This window comes from Pelophylax lessonae (genome assembly GCF_965119305.1).
Source record: "Pelophylax lessonae genome assembly, chromosome: 11".
NCBI lineage: Eukaryota > Metazoa > Chordata > Amphibia > Anura > Ranidae > Pelophylax > Pelophylax lessonae.
In genome coordinates this window covers 84,410,932-84,434,871 of record NC_138778.1, presented here as the reverse complement: position 1 = coordinate 84,434,871, position 23,940 = coordinate 84,410,932, and the positions used below count along the sequence as shown (strand labels likewise).

General features: G+C 49.2%; 1 protein-coding gene across 2 annotated transcripts in view; it reads right to left on the bottom strand.

The window, feature by feature from the left end:
• LOC309566226 (tubulin gamma-1 chain) overlaps positions 1–23,940 on the bottom strand; it is a 515,319-nt gene that overhangs the window by 69,377 nt on the left and 422,002 nt on the right. For both annotated transcript variants that reach the window (XM_082271329.1, XM_082271328.1), the window contains exon 9: positions 71–223. In XM_082271329.1, coding sequence (XP_082127455.1) covers positions 71–223 — 153 coding nt within the window. The remainder of the gene's footprint in view (positions 1–70; positions 224–23,940) is intronic.

The window sequence follows — 23,940 nt, the reverse complement described above, 5'->3', positions numbered from 1 at the left end:
CAGAAAAACTTAGATACAGTTTGTTTAACTTACTCCTATTAATAAATGTAACCAGGCTTAATTTACCCACCTGAGTAGGGTCAACTTCCCCCTGAATGATGTTCAGTATTGCTATGTAACAGTGGTTGGTTTGCCGGTCTCGTCCTGTGGACACCATGACATTCTTAGGTTGCAGCAACCTCCTCATAACATCCAACACAGTGGTCTTTCGTACACTAGCCACCTACAGACAGGATTATCAAGACATTAGATACAGTATACAGGGCAGGAATATAGAATGATTAACACTACAAAATATCCAATATAGCAAAGAACAAAGTACACCCCCGCTTAAGGAAAACCAAACGCATTTTGGGTAGCAGGCAAAAATTTTACCTAAAGAGCACTTTCAACTCTGCAGCTTTGGATGGAGTATAAAGCAAATGTATACTCAAAACAACTGGGTGGATCTTTTCATGCAGATGATAAAACACTCACAGCAAACAGCAATTCCAGGAAAACGAAATAATTCGGTAAACTATTTATGCTATCTAGCAAACATTTTTACACACACAGTTTTCTCCGTTACCTTAAATCCCAACTCCAATCAAAACTACTTTTACATTTTAGAGAGAGTAGGGTAGAACCTGTCAGGTGTTCCCAATTAAGATGATTTATTATTATTAATATTATTTCTTCAGGTACTTGTATAGCGCTGTCAATTTACGCAGCGCTTTACAGTGCACGTTCACATCAGTCCCTGCCCTCAAGGAGCTTACAATCTAAGGTCCCTAACTCACATACATACACAGTAGGGCCAATTCTTTTTATACAGGATCCAATTAACCTACCAGCATGTCTTTGGAGTGTGGGAGGAAACCGGAGTACCCGGAGGAAACCCACGCAGGCACAGGGAGAACATGCAAAATCCAGACAGGTAGTGTCGTGGTTGGGATTCGAACCAGCGACCCTCTTGCTGCTAGGTGAAAGTGCTAACCACTACACCACTGTGCTGCGATTTCTCCCCTACTTCCTTACAGAAAGGAATAAGAGAGTACTTAAAGTGGTTCTAAAGGCTAAAGGTATTTTACCTTGATGCATTCTTTGCTTTAAGAAAAAAAAAAACCTTTTACGTGAAGCTCATCTCAGGTAAATACTTACCTGAGCCCGAATTTGATCCAGCACTGTGCCCAAAACCTGTCAGATAGCCCAAACGCTCTCTCCTAACTTGCTGAACTCAGTAGGAGAAGCAGGAGCCATTGGCTCAAGCTGCTGTCAAACAAATCCAGTGAGGAAGGGAGCGATCAGGAAGTGGGGCTGAGCTGCACTGTGTGTGTCAATAGATGCACAGTGTGTGGCTCCGGATCAAGCCCACATGAGTGCACCCATAGCAAGTGGCTTGCTATGGGGCCACCTCAGTGGGTAGAGGAACAAGAAGCACCAGTGGGGGACCCTAAAAGACGAGAATTGGGGCTGCTCTGTGCAAAACCATTGCACATAAACTTAGGTTCATATACAGTGGGTACGAAAAGTATTCAGACCCCCTTAAATTGTTCACTCTTTGTTATATTGCAGCCATTTGCTAAAATCATTTAGGTTCATTCTTCTTCCTCATGAATGTACACATAGCACCCCATACTGACAGAAAAACACAGAATTGTTGACATTGTTGCAGATTTATTAACCACTTTACCACCGGAGGATTTTGCTGTCTTCCGTCCAGGCCACTTTTTGCGATTCGGCGCTGTGCGACTTCAACTGACAATTGCGCGGTCGTGCGACGCCGTACCTAAACGAAATTTACGTCCTTTTTTTCCCACAAACAGAGCTTTCTTTTGGTGGTATTTGATCACCTGTGCGATTTTTACTTTTTGCGCTATAAACAAAAAAAAAGCGTTTATTTTGAAAAAATAATATTTTTCACATTTTTTTATATGAAATTCCCCCCCAAAAAAATGTAAAAATCAAATTTTTTTAAAATTTTTGGCCAATTTGTTTTCTGCTACCTATGTTTAGTAAAAAAAAAAATCGCAATAAGCGTATTTTGATTGGTTTGCGCAAAAGTTATTGCGTTTACTAACTAAGGGAAAGATTTCTGTCATTTTTGGTGTTTTTTTTTTTAACGCGTAATGGCGGTGATCTGCGATTTTTTTTGCGGGACTGCGACATTGCGGCGGACAGTTTTGGGGGTACCAGTGACATTTCTACAGTAATCAGTGCTATATATATGCACTGTTACTGTAAAAATGACACTGGCAGGGAAGGGGTTAATTTTATTGGAGAGGGAGGGGTTAATGTATGCCTGGTGCTTACTGACGTGTGGGAGGGGAGGTGACTGTGTGACAGAAGGACAGATCGGATGTCCAGCTATGCTGAACACTCCGATCTGTCAGTCCCTCTCACTATGGAGATCCGCCCGCTGTGTTTACACACAGCGGGCGGATCTCCAGACTCGAGCCCCGACGATCGGGGCAGAGCAGCGGCAATCGCCGCTGCTCCTCGGCTGGCCCGACTCCCGCTGTGAATGAACACAGCGGGAGCGAGCCTCCGGTGGCGCGCGAGCGCCGCCCACAAGGGGCGGAGTCCAGCGACGTAGGTCTACGTCGCTGGACGGGATCGCGGCACTTTGCCGCAGTAGCCTCCATGTGAGCGGAGGTAAAGTGGTTAAAAAAGAAAAACTGAAATATCACATGGTCCTAAGAATTTAGACCATTTGCTCAGTATTTAGTAGAAGCCCCCCTTTGATCTAATACAGCCAGGAGTCTTTTGGGGAAAGATGCAACAAGTCTTTCACATCTGGATTTGGGGGTCCTCTGCCATTCCTCCTTGCAGATCCTCTCCAGTTCTGTCAGGTTGGATGGTAAACGTTGGTGGACAGCCATTTTTAGGTCTCTCCAGAGATGCTCAATTGGGTTTAAGTCAGGGCTCTGGCTGGGCCATTCAAGAACAGTCACGGAGTTGTTGTGAAGCCACTCCTTCGTTATTTTAGCTGTGTGCTTAGGGTCATTGTCTTGTTGGAAGGTAAACCTTCGGCCCAGTCTGAGGTCCAGAGCACTCTGGAGAAGGTTTTTGTCCAGGATATCCCTGTACTTGGCCGCATTCATCTTTCCCTCGATTGCAACCAGTCGTCCTGTCCCTGCAGCTGAAAAACACCCCCACAGCATGATGCTGCCACCACCATGCTTCACTGTTGGGACTGTATTGGACAGGTGATGAGCAGTGCCTGGTTTTCTCCACACATACCGCTTAGAATTAAGGCCAAAAAGTTCTATTTTGGTCTCATCAGACCAGAGAATCTTATTTCTCACCATCGTGGAGTCCTTCAGGTGTTTTTTTTAGCAAACTCCATGCGGGCTTTCATGTGTCTTACAGAGGCTTCCGTCGGGCCACTCTGCCATAAAGCCCCGACTGGTGGAGGGCTGCAGTGATGGTTGACTTTCTACAACTTTCTCCCATCTCCTGACTGCATCTCTGGAGCTCAGCCACAGTGATCTTTGGGTTCTTATTTACCTCTCTCACCAAGGCTCTTCTCCCCCGATTGCCAGTTTGGCCGGACGGCCAGCTCTAGGAAGGGTTCTGGTCGTCCCAAACGTCTTCCATTTGAGGATTATGGAGGCCACTGTGCTCTTAGGAACCTTAAGTGCAGCAGAAATCTTTTTGTAACCTTGGCCAGATCTGTGCCTTGCCACAATTCTGTCTCTGAGCTCTTCAGGCAGTTCCTTTGACCTCATGATTCTCATTTGCTCTGACATGCATTGTGATCTGGAAGGTCTTATATAGACAGGTGTGTGGCTTTCCTAATCAAGTCCAATCAGTATAATCAAACACAGCTGGACTCAAATGAAGGTGTAGAACCATCTCAAGGATGATCAGAAGAAATGGAAAGCACCTGAGTTAAATTTATGAGTGTCACAGCAAAGGGTCTGAATACTTAGGACCATGTGATATTTCAGTTTTTCTTTTTTAATAAATCTGCAACAATGTCAACAATTCTGTGTTTTTCTGTCAGTATGGGGTGCTGTGTGTACATTCATGAGGAAGAAGAATGAACCTAAATGATTTTAGCAAATGGCTGCAATATAACAAAGAGTGAAAAATTTAAGGGGGTCTGAATACTTTTCATACCCACTGTATATTTGGTCACAGGCACAATTTTAGTTTTTTTCAGGTATTTACAAAAACATATTCAAGCTATAGCTTTATAAGGGATATGGGCTGAAAGTAAACATTCTCAGGTTTAGCTTTAGGGTAAGAACATCCAAATTGGAGAAAGAGTTTAGGAATTAAAGCTTTTAAGAATAGCCATCCCCCCTTTTTCAAGGGAACAAAGGTAATTGGACAATTGAATCAAAAGCAGTTTAATGTCCAGGTGTGAGATACTCCGATATTTCTTCATCAATTAACCACTTGCCGACCGCCAACAGTATATTTACTGCGGCAGTCAGCCCCGTGCAGCCAAAGCGACGTAGTACTACGTCGCTCGCTTCCGCCTGTCTGGGGCGCGGTCCCGCTGATGACCTGATTGGGTTCAGAACCGATCAGTCATCAGGTCCAGGCCAATGATTTTTGGCCTGGACCTGTTGATCGGTCCTGCCCAATAAGATTCTATGCTGAGCCTGTGTAATGCAAACATAGACTCAGAAAAAACCCGCTCTCTCCTCCCATGATCCTTTTTGGATTCATCGAGAGGAGAGAGCACATCTAACTGTGAGTACTGCACCAAGTACATACATACACACTTAGATAGGCACACTTCACCCCCGATCGCCCCCCAGTTAACCCCTACACCCCCTGTCACAACACACACTGTATACGGTATATAGCATTATCCTATATACCCGTGACTTGTGACCAGGTTTAGCATTTGCGGCCCTTCCTTTTACACTTAAAATACCCACCACCCCCCCAATAAAGATTTAACCCCCTGACCCCCCCCTGATCACCCCCAGTTAACCCCTCCCCCCAATCACATTGCACACTAATACACACGTAATAACGGAATTTTTGTAAAATCTTACCGTAAAATTCCTTTCTCTGAGTCCTCCGACAGTCGCCGCCACTTCATAATCTTCACTAATGGGGGTATTGACCTATGCTCCGTAGGAGTAGCTAGGCAACAAGATTTGTTAATATAAAAGCTTTTAGCATATCACACCCCTAGGGGGCGGTCCCCTCAGTCAATACCTCCCTGCTTCCTGCATTCTCAACTCAGTTTCAGTAGCATAGCAGTAGAGTACATAAACAAACCCCAAAAGAGGGGCGGGGGCGATGACTGTCGGAGGGCTCAGAGAAAGGAATTTTACGGTAAGATTTTACAAAAATTCCGTTTTCTCTTACGTCCTCCGACAGTCGCCGCCACTTCATAATCTTCACTAATGGGGACGTCCCAGAGCAGTGTAGACATGAAGGGTGGGAAAAACGCAGCCGCGCCTAAAGCAACGCAGTACCCACATCAGAAAAAAGAACCTTACCAAAGTAAGAGAACCAACTGGGCAACAGGAAAAAACGTGCTCAACAGGAGCAACAACCCAGGAAGAACAAGTAACCTAGGGGTAAAAACCCCCAACAGCCAAGGACCCAAACAAGGGACCCTAAGGCACTGCCGCACTAAGAACTTTACGGCCAAAGGAAGCATCTGCCGATGCCTGAACATCCACCTTGTAAAATTTTGAGAAGGTGTGAACAGACGACCAAGGCGCCACCTTACACACCTGGGCCACAGAAGCCTGATGACGATAGGCCCAAGACGTACTCAGAGACCTGGTAGAGTGCGCCTTCACAGGGAAAGGAGGAACCTTCCCCTTCAAAGCATAGGCTTGCACAATGGTCTGTCTGATCCATTTGGCGATGGTCGCAGCCGACGCCGCCATGCCCTTCCGAGGTCCCTCTGGAAGGACAAATAGAGAATCCGACTTGCGAAAGGATTTAGTCGACGACAGGTAAACTCTGATCGCCCGAACCACATCCAAGGGATGCAAAGCCACCTCCTTTGGATGCTTAGGCTTCGCGCAAAGCGAAGGTAAGACAATGTCCTCATTGAGGTGAAATTCCGAGATCCTCTTCGGAAGAAAAGAAGGGTTAGGTCGTAAGACCACCTTATCCAAGTGAATCACCAAGTAGGGAGAGCTGCAGGACAAGGCCGCCAGCTCCGATACCCTGCGAGCCGAAGTAATCGCCACCAAAAAGGCAACCTTCTTGGACAACAGAGACAACGAGATCTCCCTGATCTTCTCAAAGGGAGCATGCTGCAACACGGTTCAAGTCCCATGGAGGCAAAGGGTCCCTCCGAGGAGGGGCCAAGTGTCGCACCCCTTGAACAAAGGTGCTAACCAAAGAATTAGACGCCACAGGGCGTTGAAAGAGAACGGCCAGCGCAGAAATCTGACCCTTAAATCGTGGCCAACGCCAAACGCTGGTCCACGCCCGTTTGAAGGAAAGCCAACACTCTCGATACCGAGTATGAGCGAGGGGAAAACCCCCTGGACTCACACCAGGCAAAATACGCCTTCCAAGTACGGTAGTAAATCTTCCCCGAAGAGGCTTTTCTAGCCTTGATCAAAGTGGGAATGACCTCAGGGGAGAGACCCCTATCCTTCAGGACCTGGCTTTCAACAGCCAGGCCGTTAAAGCCAGCGACTGTAAAGCAGGATGGAATATCGGTCCTTGAGACAGGAGATCTTCTCGAAGAGGCAGATGCCACGGAGCGTCTACCGCCAGATTCACGAGGTCCGCGTACCAAGACCGGCGAGGCCAGTCTGGCGCCACCAGAATCACCGCGTGCAGTTCCGAGGCCAACCTGCGAAGGAGCCTGGACAGCAGCTGAATCGGTGGATAGGCATACATCAGACGATACTGATGCCAGGGGCGCCACTAACGCGTCTGAGGCGTCTGCCCGAGGATCGCGCGTCCTTGCCACGAACCTTTCCACCTTGTTGTTTAGACGAGACTCGAACAGGTCCACATCTGGGGAACCCCACTTCGCGCACAACATCTGAAAGACATCCGGGTGAAGGGACCATTCCCCCTGGTCCAGGGTCTGGCGACTCAGATAATCCGCCTGCCAGTTCTCCACCCCCGGAATGTGAACTGCAGATATCGCCGGGACGTGCGTCTCGGCCCAAGACAGAATGTCGGCTACTTCCCGAGCCGCTCGGGCACTCCTGGTGCCCCCTTGGTGGTTGATGTAGGCCACCGCTGTGGCATTGTCCGTCTGCACCCGAACCGGACGGCCCTGAAGCCTGTCCGTCCAACGCAGAAGGCAGAGATTTATTGATCGCAATTCCAGAATGTTGATCGGAAGGGAGGATTCCTCCCCCGACCAAGTTCCCTGGGCGGACAGAACGCCCAGAACATCACCCCAGCCTGACAGGCTGGCATCCGTGATGATCACCGTCCACGACAAAGGATGAAAGGACTTGCCCCCCGACACCGCCGGGGACTGGAGCCACCACAAAAGACCCCTTCGGGTGAGGCGGCTCAACGAAATCCGCAGATCCAGAGATTGCGGACGCCCGTCCCACTTGGCCAGGATCTCCGCCTGAAGATTCCGTGTGTGAAACTGGGCGAAGGGAATCGCCTCGAAAGCCGAGACCATCAATCCCAGACACCTCATACATGTCCGGATGGACGAGCACTGAGTGTCCCTGAGGGACCTGACTTCGTCCTGAAGTGTCCGGAGCTTGTCTTCCGGCAGGAAGACCTTCGCTTGAACAGAGTCCAGGATCATCCCCAGGTAGGGAAGACGAACCGACGGACACAGCGTCGACTTTGGAAAATTTATCGTCCAACCGAACTCCTGTAGAGTCTGCATTGTGACGGACAGGTCGTTCACCAGGCCCTGACTGGTCGCAGACCGAATCAAGATATCGTCTAGATACCCCAAGACAGAGATGCCCTGGGCTCTCAAAGCCAGGATCGGCGCAAGCACCTTGGTGAAAACCCGCGGAGCCGAAGCGAAACCGAAGGGTAACGCCACGAATTGGTAATGATCCTCCGCAATGGCGAATCGAAGGTACCTCTGGTGACCCTCGAAAATGGGGATGTGAAGGTATGCATCCTTCAAGTCGATGGAGGCCATGAATTCCCCCGAAACCAGGGCAGCCACCACCGAGCGCAGGAATTCCATGAGGAACTTGCGAACCCAGAGTCGGACGTCAAGTCCAGAATCGGACGTACCTTGCCCTCCTTTCTGGGCACAGTGAACAGATTGGAGTAGAACCCCCGAAATCTGTCCCGATGAGGCACCGGAACCACCACTCCCTGGGCCCGCAGGTCCCGCACCGCCAGGTGCAGATCCTGCAAACGCTCCGGAGATAGCTGAAGATTTGAGGGAAAAAATCTGCTCACTGGCCGAGAGAGAATTTCGATCTTTTATCCAGATCAAACTATTTCCTGAACCCACCTGTCCCGAATGCGGGCCAGCCAGGGTTGAAGAAAACCGAGCAAACGTCCCCCCACCCCAGAGCCGGGTGAGGGCGCCCCTTCAGGCCGAATTGGCATGGGCAGCGGACCCGGACTGGCCGGACTTCTGCTTACCTGCCCACGGCTTCTTCTGGGAGCCTTGGCCCTTGAAGGGCTTGCCCTTGTATTGCGACCTAAAGGCACGAAAGGACCCCTGAGAGGGCCTAAACGAGGTATTCTTTTTACCGCAAACAAACTTATTCTTGTGAGATTGGGGTAAGAGAGTGCTCTTACCCCCGGAAATTCCCTTTATCAGCGTATACAAAGACTCGCCAAAAAGGCGAGAACCCGCGTAGGGCAAATTAGCTAAAGTCTTGCGAGATGATTGGTCAACCGACCAACATTTCAACCATATCAGGCGACGGTTCAATACCGCCACACTTGAGAGGCGTGCAGCCAAAGGGACTAAATCCAAGTCCGCATCACACAAATACAGGACACCCTGATGAATTTGATCCACCATAGCCAATGTTGTCGGCGGAGCAGAGTCAGCCACCAGGGTGCGCCTGAGCACCTGCGTCCAATCCGCAATAGCCTGGGCTGCCAAAATGGAAGCAAAAATAGGCTTCAGCATAGAACTGGCCACCGTATAAGCATGACGGGCAAGAGACTCCAATCTCCTGTCCGTAGGGTCCCGGAAAACCGGGGTATCTTCAGCAGGGATTGCAGTAGATTTATTCAACACCGCCACCGCGTGATCCACCTGAGGCGGCACACACCAACGCTCATCAGTGGTGGGTGTAAATGGATAACACAGCTTGAACTTACTTGGCACAGTAAAAGGCTTCTTCAAATTGCGCCATTGCTCATCAACAGCGCGCTGAAATTCCGTAGGGCAGGGAAAAACCTGCGCGGTTTTGCGCTTCCTTTGCGTCCCATAAGAGGACATCAAAGCAGGAGGACATGGTTCATCCTGCAAAAGCAGTGTTTCTTTGATAGAAGCAACCAACTCATCCATGAGTGCAAGCTCTTCAGGCGAGCCAGGGGGAGAATTATCAACCCCTTCTACCTCAGCCTCACCCTCAGACCCCCCAAGGTCCAGAGATGAACGAGACCCTGAGAAGGGCACTCCAGCCATAGCAGCCCCATCGCCCTGTGAATCAGAGGAAATAGACAATCTGGGCCGTTTTGCGGATCGATCAGCCATTAGCATCTGCACCTGAGAAGCCAAGTTCGCCACAATAGTAGCCAGATCAGCCCCCTCGGGGGATGCAGCAGCCCCTTGGCCCCCCACCAAGGTGGGAGGAAACTTGCAATCCTGAGAATCCATGCCCCAGCAATAATAGGAAAAAGGAGTACTGCCCCTTTAAGACCGTGGCGAGCGTAGCCCAAAGCACACTACAGTATGTACCGACCCCCACAGGGATAAGAACACTGAGCAGGGAAATACAGGATAAGGAAAGGTAAAAACCTGGAAAGACCACACAGGCTGCTGCCACCGATCGCTGTCCCAGAGCAAAAGGAAGTGCTGTAATGACTGACCGCCCTATAAAGCAGGCTACACAAACATGGCCGCTCGGCTGAGGCATTTCTGGGCAATAAGAAAATGGCGCCGACATGTGGCTGTACGATCGATCGCCGCCAAAATGGCGGCGTTTGGCGCCAAAACACCGCGCCCTACCACACAGGGCCGGACACCACAAATTTGCCGCAAAAAAATGGCGGACCGCAATAGCGGCCACCGCACAGTATGTCTAAGCCCAGTCTGCCCACACAGTACACATAGCAGAGCGGGAGAGCCCCCCCCCCCCGCAGCCCACAGAAAGGCAGCTATTCCACACAGGAATCTGACAGGGAGCTCAGCACATACACAGACATGCAGGGTCACACAGTCACAGACTGACACCCAAAACAGACAGGTCCCCACATAGAAAAGCACTTACCAGTCCGGATGGCGTGGGGAGCCTTCTCCAGCGACCAAACCGCTGTACTGAGGACAGGGAGTGTCGCAGCCAGGACGCAGTGGAACTGCAGTGCGAAACCGCAAATGGCGTCCGGTGAGGTAGCCACCTCACAGGCAGCATCCCTGCAGCGAACAGGGATGGGTCGTTCAATATGCCAGGGAAACCTGACTGAACGCTCGATGGCAGGCTGGGGAACCCCTGGCCCTGAGCCCTGGGATCCAGGGTGGCCAGTCCGAGGCCCAGCTCCGCATGATCATCTTCATCCGAAGAAACTAAACTAATGCTGAGAAAAAGAACAGCTAGTAAAAGAAAGAGAAAAATACTCAAAATAAAATCAAAAAGAGGATAGAAGGCTGAGACTGAGAGCCCCAGCACAGGATCAGCCAGCTACTCCTAAGCTAGGCATTAGCAACTGAGTTGAGAATGCAGGAAGCAGGGAGGTATTGACGGAGGGGACCACCCCCTAGGGGTGTGATATGCTAAAAGCTTTTATATTAACAAATCTTGTTGCCTAGCTACTCCTACGGAGCAAAGGTCAATACCCCCATTAGTGAAGATTATGAAGTGGCGGCGACTGTCGGAGGACGTAAGAGAAATAGTGTTTTACTGTATTTTGTATTAATGCGTTTGTGACTTGAGTTAGCGCTAGCGAGTTAGTTTCTGTCCCAAGGAGGTTTAGGGTCCCCGCCACCCTTCCCCCCAATAAAGATTTAACCCCCTGATCCCCCCTACACCCCCTGTCACAACACACACTGTATACAGTATAGAGCATTTTCCTATATACCTGTATAAGTGTGACTTGTGACCAGGTTTAGCGCTTGCGGTCGTTCCTTTTATCCTTAGGATACCCGCCACCCCCCAATAAAGATTTAACCCGCTGATACCTCCTGATCACTCCCAGTTAACCCCTTCCCCCCTGTCACGTTGCACACTAATACACACGTAATATAGTGTTTTACTGTATTTTGTATTAGTGCGATTGTGACTTGAGTTAGCGCTAGCGAGTTCGTTTCTGTCCCAAGTAGGTTTAGGGTCCCCGCCACCCTTCCCCCCCAATAAAGATTTAACCCCCTGATCCCCCCTACACCCCCTGTCACAACACACACTGTATACAGTATAGAGCATTTTCCTATATACCTGTATAAGTGTGACTTGTGACCAGGTTTAGCGCTTGCGGTCGTTCCTTTTATCCTTAGGATACCCGCCACCCCCAATAAAGATTTAACCCGCTGATACCTCCTGATCACTCCCAGTTAACCCCTTCCCCCCTGTCACGTTGCACACTAATACACACGTAATATAGTGTTTTATTGTATTTTGCAATAGTCTGATTGTGACTATTTACATTGTTATGCACGGTGTACACTACTTTAGATTGTAGCCACGTGTAATTTCTTCAGTGTTGTCACATGAAAAAATATAATAAAATATTTGCAAAAATGTGGAGGGATGTACTCACTTTTGTGAGATACTGTACCTATATCTATCTTCATTACCTGAAGAAGTCACGTGTCCGTGACGCAACACATAGGGCATGAGAGGAGGCATACCAGAAGTGGTGTCAGCACATGTATGCATTCGGTACTCATAGATTAAATGTAATTTTGATTATTCCAAATGTGAGTAAGAGCTGTTTTTAACCTTAATAAATGGATTTTTGTAAAATCTTACCGTAAAATCCTTTTCTCTTAGCTCATTGACAGACGTAGTCCTCGGTGATACAGCACCTTCGGGTTATGTTGCCTCCACAGGAGCAGGACTAGACAGGAAATTAAAAAGCTCTGGCCACACCCTAGGGGCAGTCCCAGAGGGTATATCCTCTCTCTCTCTGCCTCAGCAAATCAGTTATGTGAAAAAGCAGTCTTTAGAGATTTTAACCCAACCCAACTCAAAAAACAGAGGGGCGGGGACTACGTCTGTCAATGAGCTAAGAGAAAAGGATTTTACGGTAAGATTTTACAAAAATCCATTTTTCTCTAGCGCTCATTGACAGACGTAGTCCTCGGTGATACAGCACCTTCGGGACGTCCCAGAGCAGTATCACAAATGAGGGGTGGGAAAATGAAAATCAAATCCCAATCTAGAAGGCCCAACCGGTGCCAACCAGAAGTTTACAATGCTCATCCTTATGATGAGACTCAACAAAAAAGAGACAAAATTTTTTCAAACAGAAAAAACCCTCGAGGTAGACCACCGGTCTCCTCAAATTGCGGCCTGCAAAACCTTGCGGCCAAATGAGGCATCCGCCGATGCCGTCACATCAATTTTATAGAATTTTGTAAAGGTATGTACCGACGACCAGGTGGCCGCCTTACATACCTGGACCACTGACGCCTGATGGCGAAAGGCCCAGGAAGTACTGAGCGCTCGAGTGGAGAGCGCCCTAACAGGGAACGGAGGACTCTGACCCTTAATAGAATAAGCCTGTACCACCGTTAGTCTAATCCATTTGGCAATGGTCGCGGCAGATGCAGGCAAACCCTTTCTGGGGCCATCCGTGATCACAAAAAGTGAATCCGTCTTACGGAATGATTCCGTAGCTTTCAGGTATACCCTGATTGCCCGAACCACATCTAAGGAATGCAACGCACGTTCCCGATGATGCTTGGGCTGAGGACACAAGGAAGGTAGTACAATATCTTCATTCAGATGAAAATCTGAAACCACCTTAGGAAGAAAAGATGGCTTAGGATGAAGTACTACCTTATCCCTATGAATCACTAGGTATGGGGACTGGCATGATAATGCAGCCAGTTCTGACACCCTGCGAGCAGAAGTAATAGCCACCAAGAAGGCCACCTTCTGGGATAAAGTAAGCAAGGGAATCTCCCTGATGTTTTCAAAGGGAGGTTTCTGTAGAACCGACAAAACCAAATTAAGATCCCAGGGCGGTAAGGGCGCGCGGACTGGTGGAGCCAGGTGCCGCACCCCCTGGATGAAATTCCGCACCAAAGACTTGGTAGCTAAAGGTTTCTGAAAGAAGATTGCTAATGCTGAAACTTGACCCTTGATGGTGCTCAAGGCTAGCTTCTGCTCAACCCCTTGTTGCAAAAAGGCCAATATTCGAGTCACCGAATAGGTACGTGGAGGAAATCCTAAAGATTCGCACCACGCAATATAAGTCTTCCATGTGTGATAATAGACCTTGCTGGAAGTCGCTTTCCTTGCTTTAATAAGGGTAGGAATGACTGAAGTAGACAAACCTCTGTCCTTCAGTACTTGGGTCTCAATGGCCAGGCCATTAAAACCAGCGACTGTAAAGCATGATGGTAAATTGGTCCTTGAGACCACAGACACTCCCTGAGACGAAGTTCCCACGGAACGTCTGCGACTAGCATGTCCAAGTCGGCCAGGCCGGCTTGAGGAGGCCAGCCTAGAATTTCTAGGACCACTGGCGCTGATAGAATTTGAACCAGGCGTCCCTAGAGGTATCTGGCCCCGACCATCCGAGAAAGTCTGGTCGTTTTCTGTTCCCACACATTTATCAGATACCTGATAGTTATCAGGAAGGGTGATCTTTTCTGGTTGAACCTCAGGGACCGAAGTCACCCGACTAGAGGCTTCTTGGCCTATCTGGTCAACCAGATCCGATTCCTGTGAGGTATAGGGACTAATCTTAGGAAAAGGTAAAGAAAAAGATCTATTCAGGGAACGGTAACTACCGCTTCCTGTAGTACTTAAATGTTGGAAGGGAAGAATCGCACCGGTAGTAGTGGTTGATGCTCGATCTAATGTCCTGAATACCGGTGAAAACGTCCCCCCACCCTGAAACCGGGTGGGGGCGCACCTTCAGGCTGTGTACTCCATTGCTTCGGGTTTGGCTGGGTTGGTCCTCTGCTTGTCCGACCAGCCCTTCTTGAACCCTCCTGGAGGAGTCTTGCCTTTCCCGCTTGTACCAGCCGGGCGCCCTTTATGGGCGGTAAAGAAAGGTCCTCGCTTGTTGCGAGGTCCCTTAGCTTTAGCAGCCTGTGGCAAAAAAGTGCTCTTGCCCCCAGTGGCATCCTTAATGATTTCATCTAGGTTGGCCCCAAATAGACGATTCCCCTGAAAGGGGAGATTCGTTAAGGTCTTTTTGGAACCTAGGTCAGCTGACCAGCATTTTAACCACAGCACACGTCTGAGGATGACCGCTGACATAGATGCATGCCCTAATAAGGGAGTAGTGTCCAAGGCTGCGTCACAGATAAACTGTAGCCCTTGTATAATCTGTTCCATCAAATCAGATGTCTCCTGGGGAATATCTTTTCCCCTAAGGTCTTGGCGTACCATTCTCGCCCATTCCGTAAGTGTCTGGGAAACTAGACCAATAACAATTACTGGTCTAAATGCTGACCCTATCAGAGAGAAGATGGTGCGGGACTCTGCTTCCATCTTTCGATCCACCGGATCCTTAAAGGACGAAGTGTCCTCCACTGGGATAACCGTGGCTTTATTCAGCCTGGAAATAGGTGGATCCACCACTGGTGGTACCGTCCATTTCTTAATGATGGATTCCTCAAACGGATAGCGTCTAGCCATACGCTTGGAAATAGTAAAGGTACGTTTAGAATGCTCCCATTCTCCTTTAATCTGATTACCGAAACACTTGGGTACAGGAAAAACCTTCACCGTTTTGATGGGCTTATTAGTACCAAAAGGAATCTCTGTTTCAGTTGCCTCTGCCGGTAAAACCTCAAGTTTTAAGGTTTCCTGCACTGCCACAACTAGTGCGTCCACCAATGCTTCTTCCTGAATTATAGCGGGAGAAGAAACGTCCTCCTCACTGTCTGAGGGAGCTTTACCTGAGGTAACAGCCCTTGCAGAAGGACCTGCAACTGCAGTGACCATCTCTGAATCTGAGTCAGAGGTGTCAGATAGTATAGGGGTAGGCGGGGGTCGCTTCCTTGACCCCCGTCCCTGACAGGCCGCCTCCACCCGAGCCACCATAGACTCCAAGATTGCTGTAAATGACTCTACACTCTGTGCACCGGCGGGTCCCGTGGCCCCCTCGAGGGAAACAGGTGGGGGAATATGTGTGGCAGGGTCCATGATAATTCCAGTCACTTCCTGGATAATATAATTCAAAAATAAAAAACTTTTTTTTTTTTTTTTCCAGACCCCCAGCGCCACAAAAAGCCCCTTAGTGTTACCTGCTAGGGATCCCTATCGATCGAGAGAGAGAGAGATAGACCCCCAGGCTCACCACTTGATGCTCAGAGTTTAACTGCAACAGGTTACAGCGCTGTCTTGACAAACAGGAAGTCTTTTGGCTGGCTGCCCAGGAAGAAAGGAGGCGGCTCCGCCCCTCTGCACGCCTTCCGGCGCCTCCCCTAGCTCCACGAGGTGTTTGGATCACCTCAAACATGGCCGCCCCCATGCTGGAGACACGAGGCTACGCCAAAATGGCGGCTCGTGCGATCCAGCAAAAAAAATGGCGGCGGCCTGTACTGAATAGCGGTGTGCTGCAGGGCACACAACACAATCTCTGCATGGGGATTTGGCGTGGTTGGCGGTACCGGCCCTGGCGGACCGCATGGCCATTCAGGAGGCCTGCTAATAGCTGGAGATCTGATTAGGAAGGCAGTCTACATGTCCGTGGCTTCTGACTGGTAGGTAGCTTATTCTTATCACCGTAAGATTTCCAGAATGCCACTGATTACAATCTTTTTAACATTGTGACGGGACTCACCGTCACTGGAATTTAAAGACGGATAAGTCATGGGGCTAATGGAGCCTTGCCTCTAGCCTAGAAGCTAAACCTTTATTCCTGTAAACTGTAAGGTACAGGAAGTCCACTCCTTATATGGGCATCCAGGAACTGGTAGAGACAGCATGGCTGCTAATCATTGAAGTGCTTTTGTCTAAAATAGGGTCTGAGACACCTTTTCCCTTCACCTATTGTAAACTGTGCTAATGAGCCCACCTGTCTGTCTGCTTTAAGAGAAACTTATAGGAATGTTGATTAGATGCTAAGGGGGAGGGGGGATTGTCTCACATTGTATATTTTGTAGACTGTATGAGAGTGTAAAACTCTGTTCCTATTGGATGGTGAATATTATGTTCAGTCTTCAACAAGGTCCATCTGGGTGGTAACTTTGTGGGTGAAAACTGTATATAAGTCTTGTTCAATTAAAGTTGTGCTGAGTTCATTCAACCTCAATCTAGAGTTCTGTCTCTTATTGGGGGATATGCTGCAAGGGATTGCTATGGTCCTCCATACTCCCTTGGATAATCATTGAGCTCTTTTAAGAGCTTGTGTAGAGCTTGTTCTGCTGCACTCTCTGGGGAAAGAGAGGTTCACCCACAGGAACCTGGAGCCTTTTCGTAGGTCCAGGGTGGGTAGGAGATTGCGAGACCCTAACCAAGCTGCGGCGGTTCGGGGGATCTGAAGTGGTTACAGTGTCTGGTGGAGTGCTTGGAGTCCTCGGAAAGCACTAGGAGCATCTTTCAACGGAGGCACCCGGTCCGGGGTGCCCTGTTCCGTTACATTGGTGGCAAGCGGTGGGGTGGCGTCCTAGTGTGAGGAGAAGCAGCTCGGAGACACCGGTAACGTTATGGAGCGAGATAACACCCGTGCAGCGTCCCCATATGAGGAGGAGTTTGTCTGGAGGTTGCAGCAACACTTGGTCCAACAGGATGGGCCTGTATCAGAGGAAGCCATACTGGACTGGAGAGATTTCACTCGAAAGGAAATGTGGTATGAGGCCTTAGACGATGCGCAGTGGAGGCGGAGAGAGAACCTTCCCAGCGAAGAACAGCGGTTCCAGGTATACGTTGCCCTGCGGTTACCTTTCCTAGGAGAGCAACCCCTGGATGAGTGGGTGACGGAGCTGTGGAACCTGATTTGGAAGGAGTTGTGGCTGGATGAAGCTTACCGGGCACTAAAGTGGTACGCTACCCGGCACGACCACTGGATGGCTGACAACAATATGCCGGAAGGTGAGGACTATAGTGGCCCGGGCTTGCTGTGGGAGGCCTTTGAAGAGAGGGACTTTGGATGTCCAGCAGAGTTTCGGCGCTGGGAAATCCAGGACACCAGGGAAGCCCTACTGGATTTCCCCAGAGTAGATGACCTGGTGTTAGACCTGATTCATCTGGTCACAATGGAGTGGGAACTGGAGCAGGACTACCAACGCCTGCTCTGCTCCATTCCACCCCAATCTACCCTGCAAGCAGAGCCGGAGTCCTGGGTGGCAGATCCAGACCCACAACCCTTGAGTTGGAGAGACAGTACAGACTGGTGGTACTGTGAAGACCCACCGATGGCAGGTGGAGATGGGACCGAGGTCTCTCTACCGGCCCTACAGGGAGGCTGGGCAGCCGGCCCAGATCCCCAGCTACAGCAGGAGTTACAGGGAGCCGAAGGTGTCATCCTTCCTTCCCAGCAGCAGTGTACCTTCCAGGGAGAGGAGACCACTAATCCTTCTCCCCAACCACAGGGAGACAACAGCCCTGACCCCAATGGTACAGATGGGACCGCGGTCTCTGCACCAGACCTACAGGGATGCTGGATGGCTGGTCCAGATCCCCAACCTGTCCCGCAGGAATACCAGGAGGAGGAGGTAGACGATCCCTCCTCTCTACAGCAGACCCCCAACCAGTTTATGGGGGTAGTATTCGCAAACCCCAACCCAGCAGAAGAGCTGGCAACAGGGCAGAGTGCTACCAACCTCTGCCCAGCACCTGCAAAAGCTACAGTCTTCATCTGTACACCCTGGGGATGCTGGACAGTCGGCCCAGATCCCCAACAGCCTGACGAAGTGAGCCCCACCACCCTGTCTTCTCTCCAGCGCCTGAAAGGACTTCCAGGAGAAGGGCCAGTCCACACTTATCCCCAGCAGCGGGTATGTTCTGCGAGAGAGGCAGAGGTTGGCTGGGTGAGTAACACTGTTTTCCCGACAATTTGTTTGGGGTACTGGGTGGGTGCAGACATTGGGAGGGCCTGTGGAACACAGCCTACCTTAGAGAGGTTGGAAAGTTCTTCTCTCAGCCTACTAGGCTCCTCTTATGTCTAAATCACCCTGTGTCTGAGAGGGACACAGGGTGCCCAAGAAGCCCAGTCTGGCCGGCCCAACACAGACTTTCACAGACTGATCGGCTATGAGAGCTCCATGCGCCTTGCCAGGACAAACTTACAAACTATGTGGAACTTTGTCAAGGAAGCTGCCATGATGGATGGACTCTTTGGGACTGGTTACCTGACTAACTCAGGCACAGACCGATTGGAGGTCTAGTGCCTGGATTAGTCTACCTTTGGGGGGGAAGATGTGTGACGGGACTCACCGTCACTGGAATTTAAAGACGGATAAGTCATGGGGCTAATGGAGCCTTGCCTCTAGCCTAGAAGCTAAACCTTTATTCCTGTAAACTGTAAGGTACAGGAAGTCCACTCCTTATATGGGCATCCAGGAACTGGTAGAGACAGCATGGCTGCTAATCATTGAAGTGCTTTTGTCTAAAATAGGGTCTGAGACACCTTTTCCCTTCACCTATTGTAAACTGTGCTAATGAGCCCACCTGTCTGTCTGCTTTAAGAGAAACTTATAGGAATGTTGATTAGATGCTAAGGGGGAGGGGGGATTGTCTCACATTGTATATTTTGTAGACTGTATGAGAGTGTAAAACTCTGTTCCTATTGGATGGTGAATATTATGTTCAGTCTTCAACAAGGTCCATCTGGGTGGTAACTTTGTGGGTGAAAACTGTATACAAGTCTTGTTCAATTAAAGTTGTGCTGAGTTCATTCAACCTCAATCTAGAGTTCTGTCTCTTATTGGGGGATATGCTGCAAGGGATTGCTATGGTCCTCCATACTCCCTTGGATAATCATTGAGCTCTTTTAAGAGCTTGTGTAGAGCTTGTTCTGCTGCACTCTCTGGGGAAAGAGAGGTTCACCCACAGGAACCTGGAGCCTTGTCGTAGGTCCAGGGTGGGTAGGAGATTGCGAGACCCTAACCAAGCTGCGGCGGTTCGGGGGATCTGAAGTGGTTACAGTGTCTGGTGGAGTGCTTGGAGTCCTCGGAAAGCACTAGGAGCATCTTTCAACGGAGGCACCCGGTCCGGGGTGCCCTGTTCCGTTACAAACATGTATACAATTAGATTGTTAGCTCCCAAACCAAGCCTCCTGGCTTTTTGCACATAAAATCACACTCAAAGTAGGAGGATCTGTGTCATTTATAGGATAGAGAGGGACTCTATCTTACCATACAGAGAGGGGCCCGCGTTCACCACAAGACCCGTCAGGGGAAAAGGGGGAACATACTACTCACCATACCGGAACCAGGCGGGCACCAACTCCTGACAGTACCCCTCTCCACCGGGGCGGGAGGGCTGTCGACCAATACGGACGCCGTGACTCATGGTCTTTGGCGTTTCAGCGAGACGTTTAACTCGCGGGGTCAGTCCTTTAATGGGACTTTGTCGCGGCCGACCCAGCGCGGAGCTATGGCCTGCACGCGCTCGTAGGCTGAACTGGGGTGACCACCGGATCTCAACATCCAGCCCGTCGCCCAGTTCAGCTTTCTTGCTTGAAGATCTCACAGGAACACTGGAGAAAAAAAGCTGTCTAAAAAAAAAAATCTTGCCAGGACCTAAGATCCCAGCAAGGTATCTAGGTCCTTACTCCTAACTAGACAGAAAATAACTGATTTGCTGAGGCAGAAAGAGAGAGGATATACCCTCTGGGACTGCCCCTAGGGTGTGGCCAGAGCTTTTTAATTTCCTGTCTAGTCCTGCTCCTGTGGAGGCAACATAACCCGAAGGTGCTGTATCACCGAGGACTACGTCTGTCAATGAGCGCTAGAGAAAAAACTTTTAAAAATGGTAATACACTATGGGAAGTCTCTTTCACATATCTATATAACCACGGAGGACACAGAGCGGATACCCAGGATTACAATAGACCACACTTGCCATAGAGATCTGTTAGTCGGGGAGGATAATTAGAGGACCCCCAGAGGTGAGTGGAAATAGAAGGACCACCAGACTGAAATAACCACATTCTGTAATTAAAGCAGTAATAAGGAGAGAGGCAGAGAAGCACAGAGATGTCACAGTGGTTTAAAATGAAGACACAGCAACTCATTGACTTATCCTAAAGTTGTATGCGCTACCAGATAGCAGTATACTGAGCGCATATATTCGTAAATAAGTGCCACATCCTAAAGGGGCTAGGAGACTAATTGTTGCAGAAACATGGACTTTAAAGGCACTGGGTATATTAAAACAGAAACATGGACTTTAAAGGCACTGGGTATATTAAAACATAACAGTTGATTTGGTTTACATCTTAAAATGCACAAACATAAAAAAGAAAACCATAAGTACCTCGCCTCAAAAGAGGCATTGATATATGTAGTCTACATACACAATACTAGAAATATGGAAACAAACAGTGGAAACTGCGGTTATTTTTGGATACTTCACATCAAGGTGATCTGTCAGAAGGTGAAAGGTGTGTAAACATGCCGTCCATCAAGATCAGCTGATGTGGTTACAGTTGCATACAGAGTTCATAGAGCCAGATTGCTACACATGTTTCGCTTGGGAAGCTTCTTCTGGAGCTAGTAATTCAATGCTCTGTGTACTGTCAGTACATCAATATGATATAAGGCACACCGCCATGATGTGATAACAGGGAAGGTGGAGTCAACAACCTGGAGAGACTTGAAAAACGTAATAGAGGCATAGATTATATCTGTACAGACGGACCGCCTGTAGATGTGGTGGGACTCAAATTGGTCCAGCCGGTATAATTATCCCATGGTAGGAGGATAAATCACATGGGGTAAATCTCACAGTCTTGCAAAGTGCAGGCACCTGAAATAGGTACTAATGCCTGCAGAGGTAGTCCAGGTTACATGCCTCAAAGCGCGTCTCCACCTTCCCTGGATGGGCATAAACCGCCAATGGTTAGGTTTTAATATACCCAGTGCCTTTAAAGTCCATGTTTCTCCAAAAATTAGTCTCCTAACTCCTTGACTTACACATCTAATGGTGAAGGGACACCATTGCGTCAAAGGACTTCTATAGCACACTGTGATGTTGGCATATTCATCCTACAGTGGGAAAAAACTGGATATTTGACTTAACAAAAAATCCTTTTCTCTAAAGTTCACTTACAGCCACAGCTCCATATTCTTCTTAACCATTGGGTTATGCTGCCCCATACAGGAGTAGGATGGTAGGCAGGAAAAAAAAAAACTTTACCACGCCTATGGGGCAGTCCCTGAAGGCATACACCCACTCACTCTGCTATAGGATTCAGTTTTGTTGCAAGCAGTGTCAGAAGTAAAAAACCCCAACCCACTTAGAAAAAGAGGGGCAGATGCTGCGTCTATCAATGAACTTAAGAGAAAAGGATTTTATGGTAAGTAAAAAATCCAATGTTCTCTATCGTTCATTGACAGACGCAGCTCCATATTCTTCTTAACCATTGGGACGTCGCAAAGCAGTATTTGCATGAGGGGTGGTTAAACAATGCAGAAAAAGAAAGCAATTCCCCAAAGGCTAAACTTAGCCAACCCCAGGTAACATGGAGCTCAACCAGGAACAACTGGAGCTCATCTAGAAACAACATACACCCTCAAAAAGTAATAAATGCGCTTTTAAAACAGCAGCCTGCAAAACCTTGCGGGCAAAAGAAGCATCCGAGGATGCCAAAACATCTGCTTTGTAGAATTTAGTGAATGTGTGCACAGACGACCAAGTTGCTGCTTTGCAAACTTGCATTACTGACGCTGATGGCGAAAGGCCCAAGAGGCACTCAGCACCCTAGCGGAATGCGCCTTCACAGGGAAAGGTGGAACCTGACCCTTAAGTGAATATGCCTGTACCACCGTCTGCACGATCTGAATATGGTTGCAGCAGACACAGCCAATCCCTTCCAAGATCCTTCCATGAGGACAAAGGTGACAAGCAAACCCTAATTGTCCAAACCACAGCCAAAGAATACAAGGCATTTTCCTTGGGATGCTTGGGCTTAGGACAGAGTGAAGGCAGCACAATGTCTTCATTCAATGGAAATCAGAAACCACCTTAGGAAGAAACTAATGATTAGGTCAAAGTACCACTTAATCTCTGTGGACCACCAGAGAAGGAGGGGCAGGACAGCGCCCCCAATTCAGACACTCTGCAGGCAGAGGTAATAGCAACCAAAAAGGCTACCTTCTGTGACAGTGTAAGCCGAGGAATCTCCCTAAGTTTTCAAAGGGAGGTTTTTGAAGAACAGACAGTACCAAGTTAAGATCCCACGGAGGTAACTGGGACCGTTTCGGAAGAGCAACATGACAAACTCCCTGGATAAAAGTGTGAATCAAAGAATGCATAGCTAAAGGCCATTGAAAAAACACAGCCAAAGCCCACACCTGGCATTTAATAGTACCCAAGACCAACCGCTGCTCAACTCCTCTTTGGAGTAAAGCCAATATCCTAGCCACTGAAAAGGAGCATGGATGCACCTTAATCGATTCACACCATGAGATGTACGATTTCCACGTGCGATGATAAATATTCCTGGAGTTAGGTTTTCTAGCCTTCAACAGCGTATGAATCACTGAGTCAGAAAGATCCCTATCCTTCACTACCTGGCTTTAACAGTCACGCCGTTAAAGCCAGCGACTGTAAAGCAGGATGGAAGATTGGCCCTTCAGACAACAGATCCTCCCTGAGAGGAAGTCTCCAAGGAGCATCAGCGACCAACCTCACCAGATCTGCATACCAAGACCAGCGAGGCCAATCTGGGCCCACCAGAATGACCAGAATCCCTTCCACCTCTATTTAGCACAGAAGCCCTGACAGAAGTTCCAGCGCGAGGAAACGCATTGATCAGCCAACCTGGCTACAAACCTCTATATCTTCTCGTTGAGCCGAGAAACTAACAGGTCTACATCATCCACCCGATCCTCCCTGTAGGGGGCGTGGTGAGGTAATGGCGCCGTGAGGCAGCACACAGCGGATCTCCGTGATCCATAGAAGAGCTCCCGCCCAGAGCAGCTAACGTTCCCCCAGTGCGTGGCCGAGGCGGCTGATGCAGGGTCGGCGGAGGGTAAGCAAAAACCCCGTGCTGAGGACCCGAGATTGGGAGCTCTTACCTGGAGTGGGCTGGTTGGGGAGCGCTGGCAGAGTCGGGGCCCAGGAGGAGGAGAGTTATCCCACTCAGGCGGATGGACGCAGCGGCCCCTCACTGGCCAACAAGCGGCGGCGTGGAAGCGGCAAAAAGCCTCTTGTTGAGGGGCTGAAACTGGGTACGCTTACCTGGAGTGGCTCTGTGAGGAAGCATCAGCGGAGTCGGGCCAAGGAGTAGGAGAGTTACCCCGGGCGGGCTGGTGGATGCAGCATCCTCCCCCTGGCTCATGAGCAGCAGCGTGAAAGCGATGACACCAAAGACGGGAACGAGACACACGGATATTTCACATTACTTTGTCCGGAGTCCCCGAAAAACACTGTGGTCCATTCCAAGATGGTGCCGACACGCTCAGGGACCACACACACAACCGCATCCAAAAAAAACGGGAAAAACGGCAATAGTCATCAGGAACCCCAGGAAATACCCCAAGAAAGCCAGCAACAACAATTGCCAGAGAAAAGTAATATGCTATTTGTAGCCCCCTATATTCTA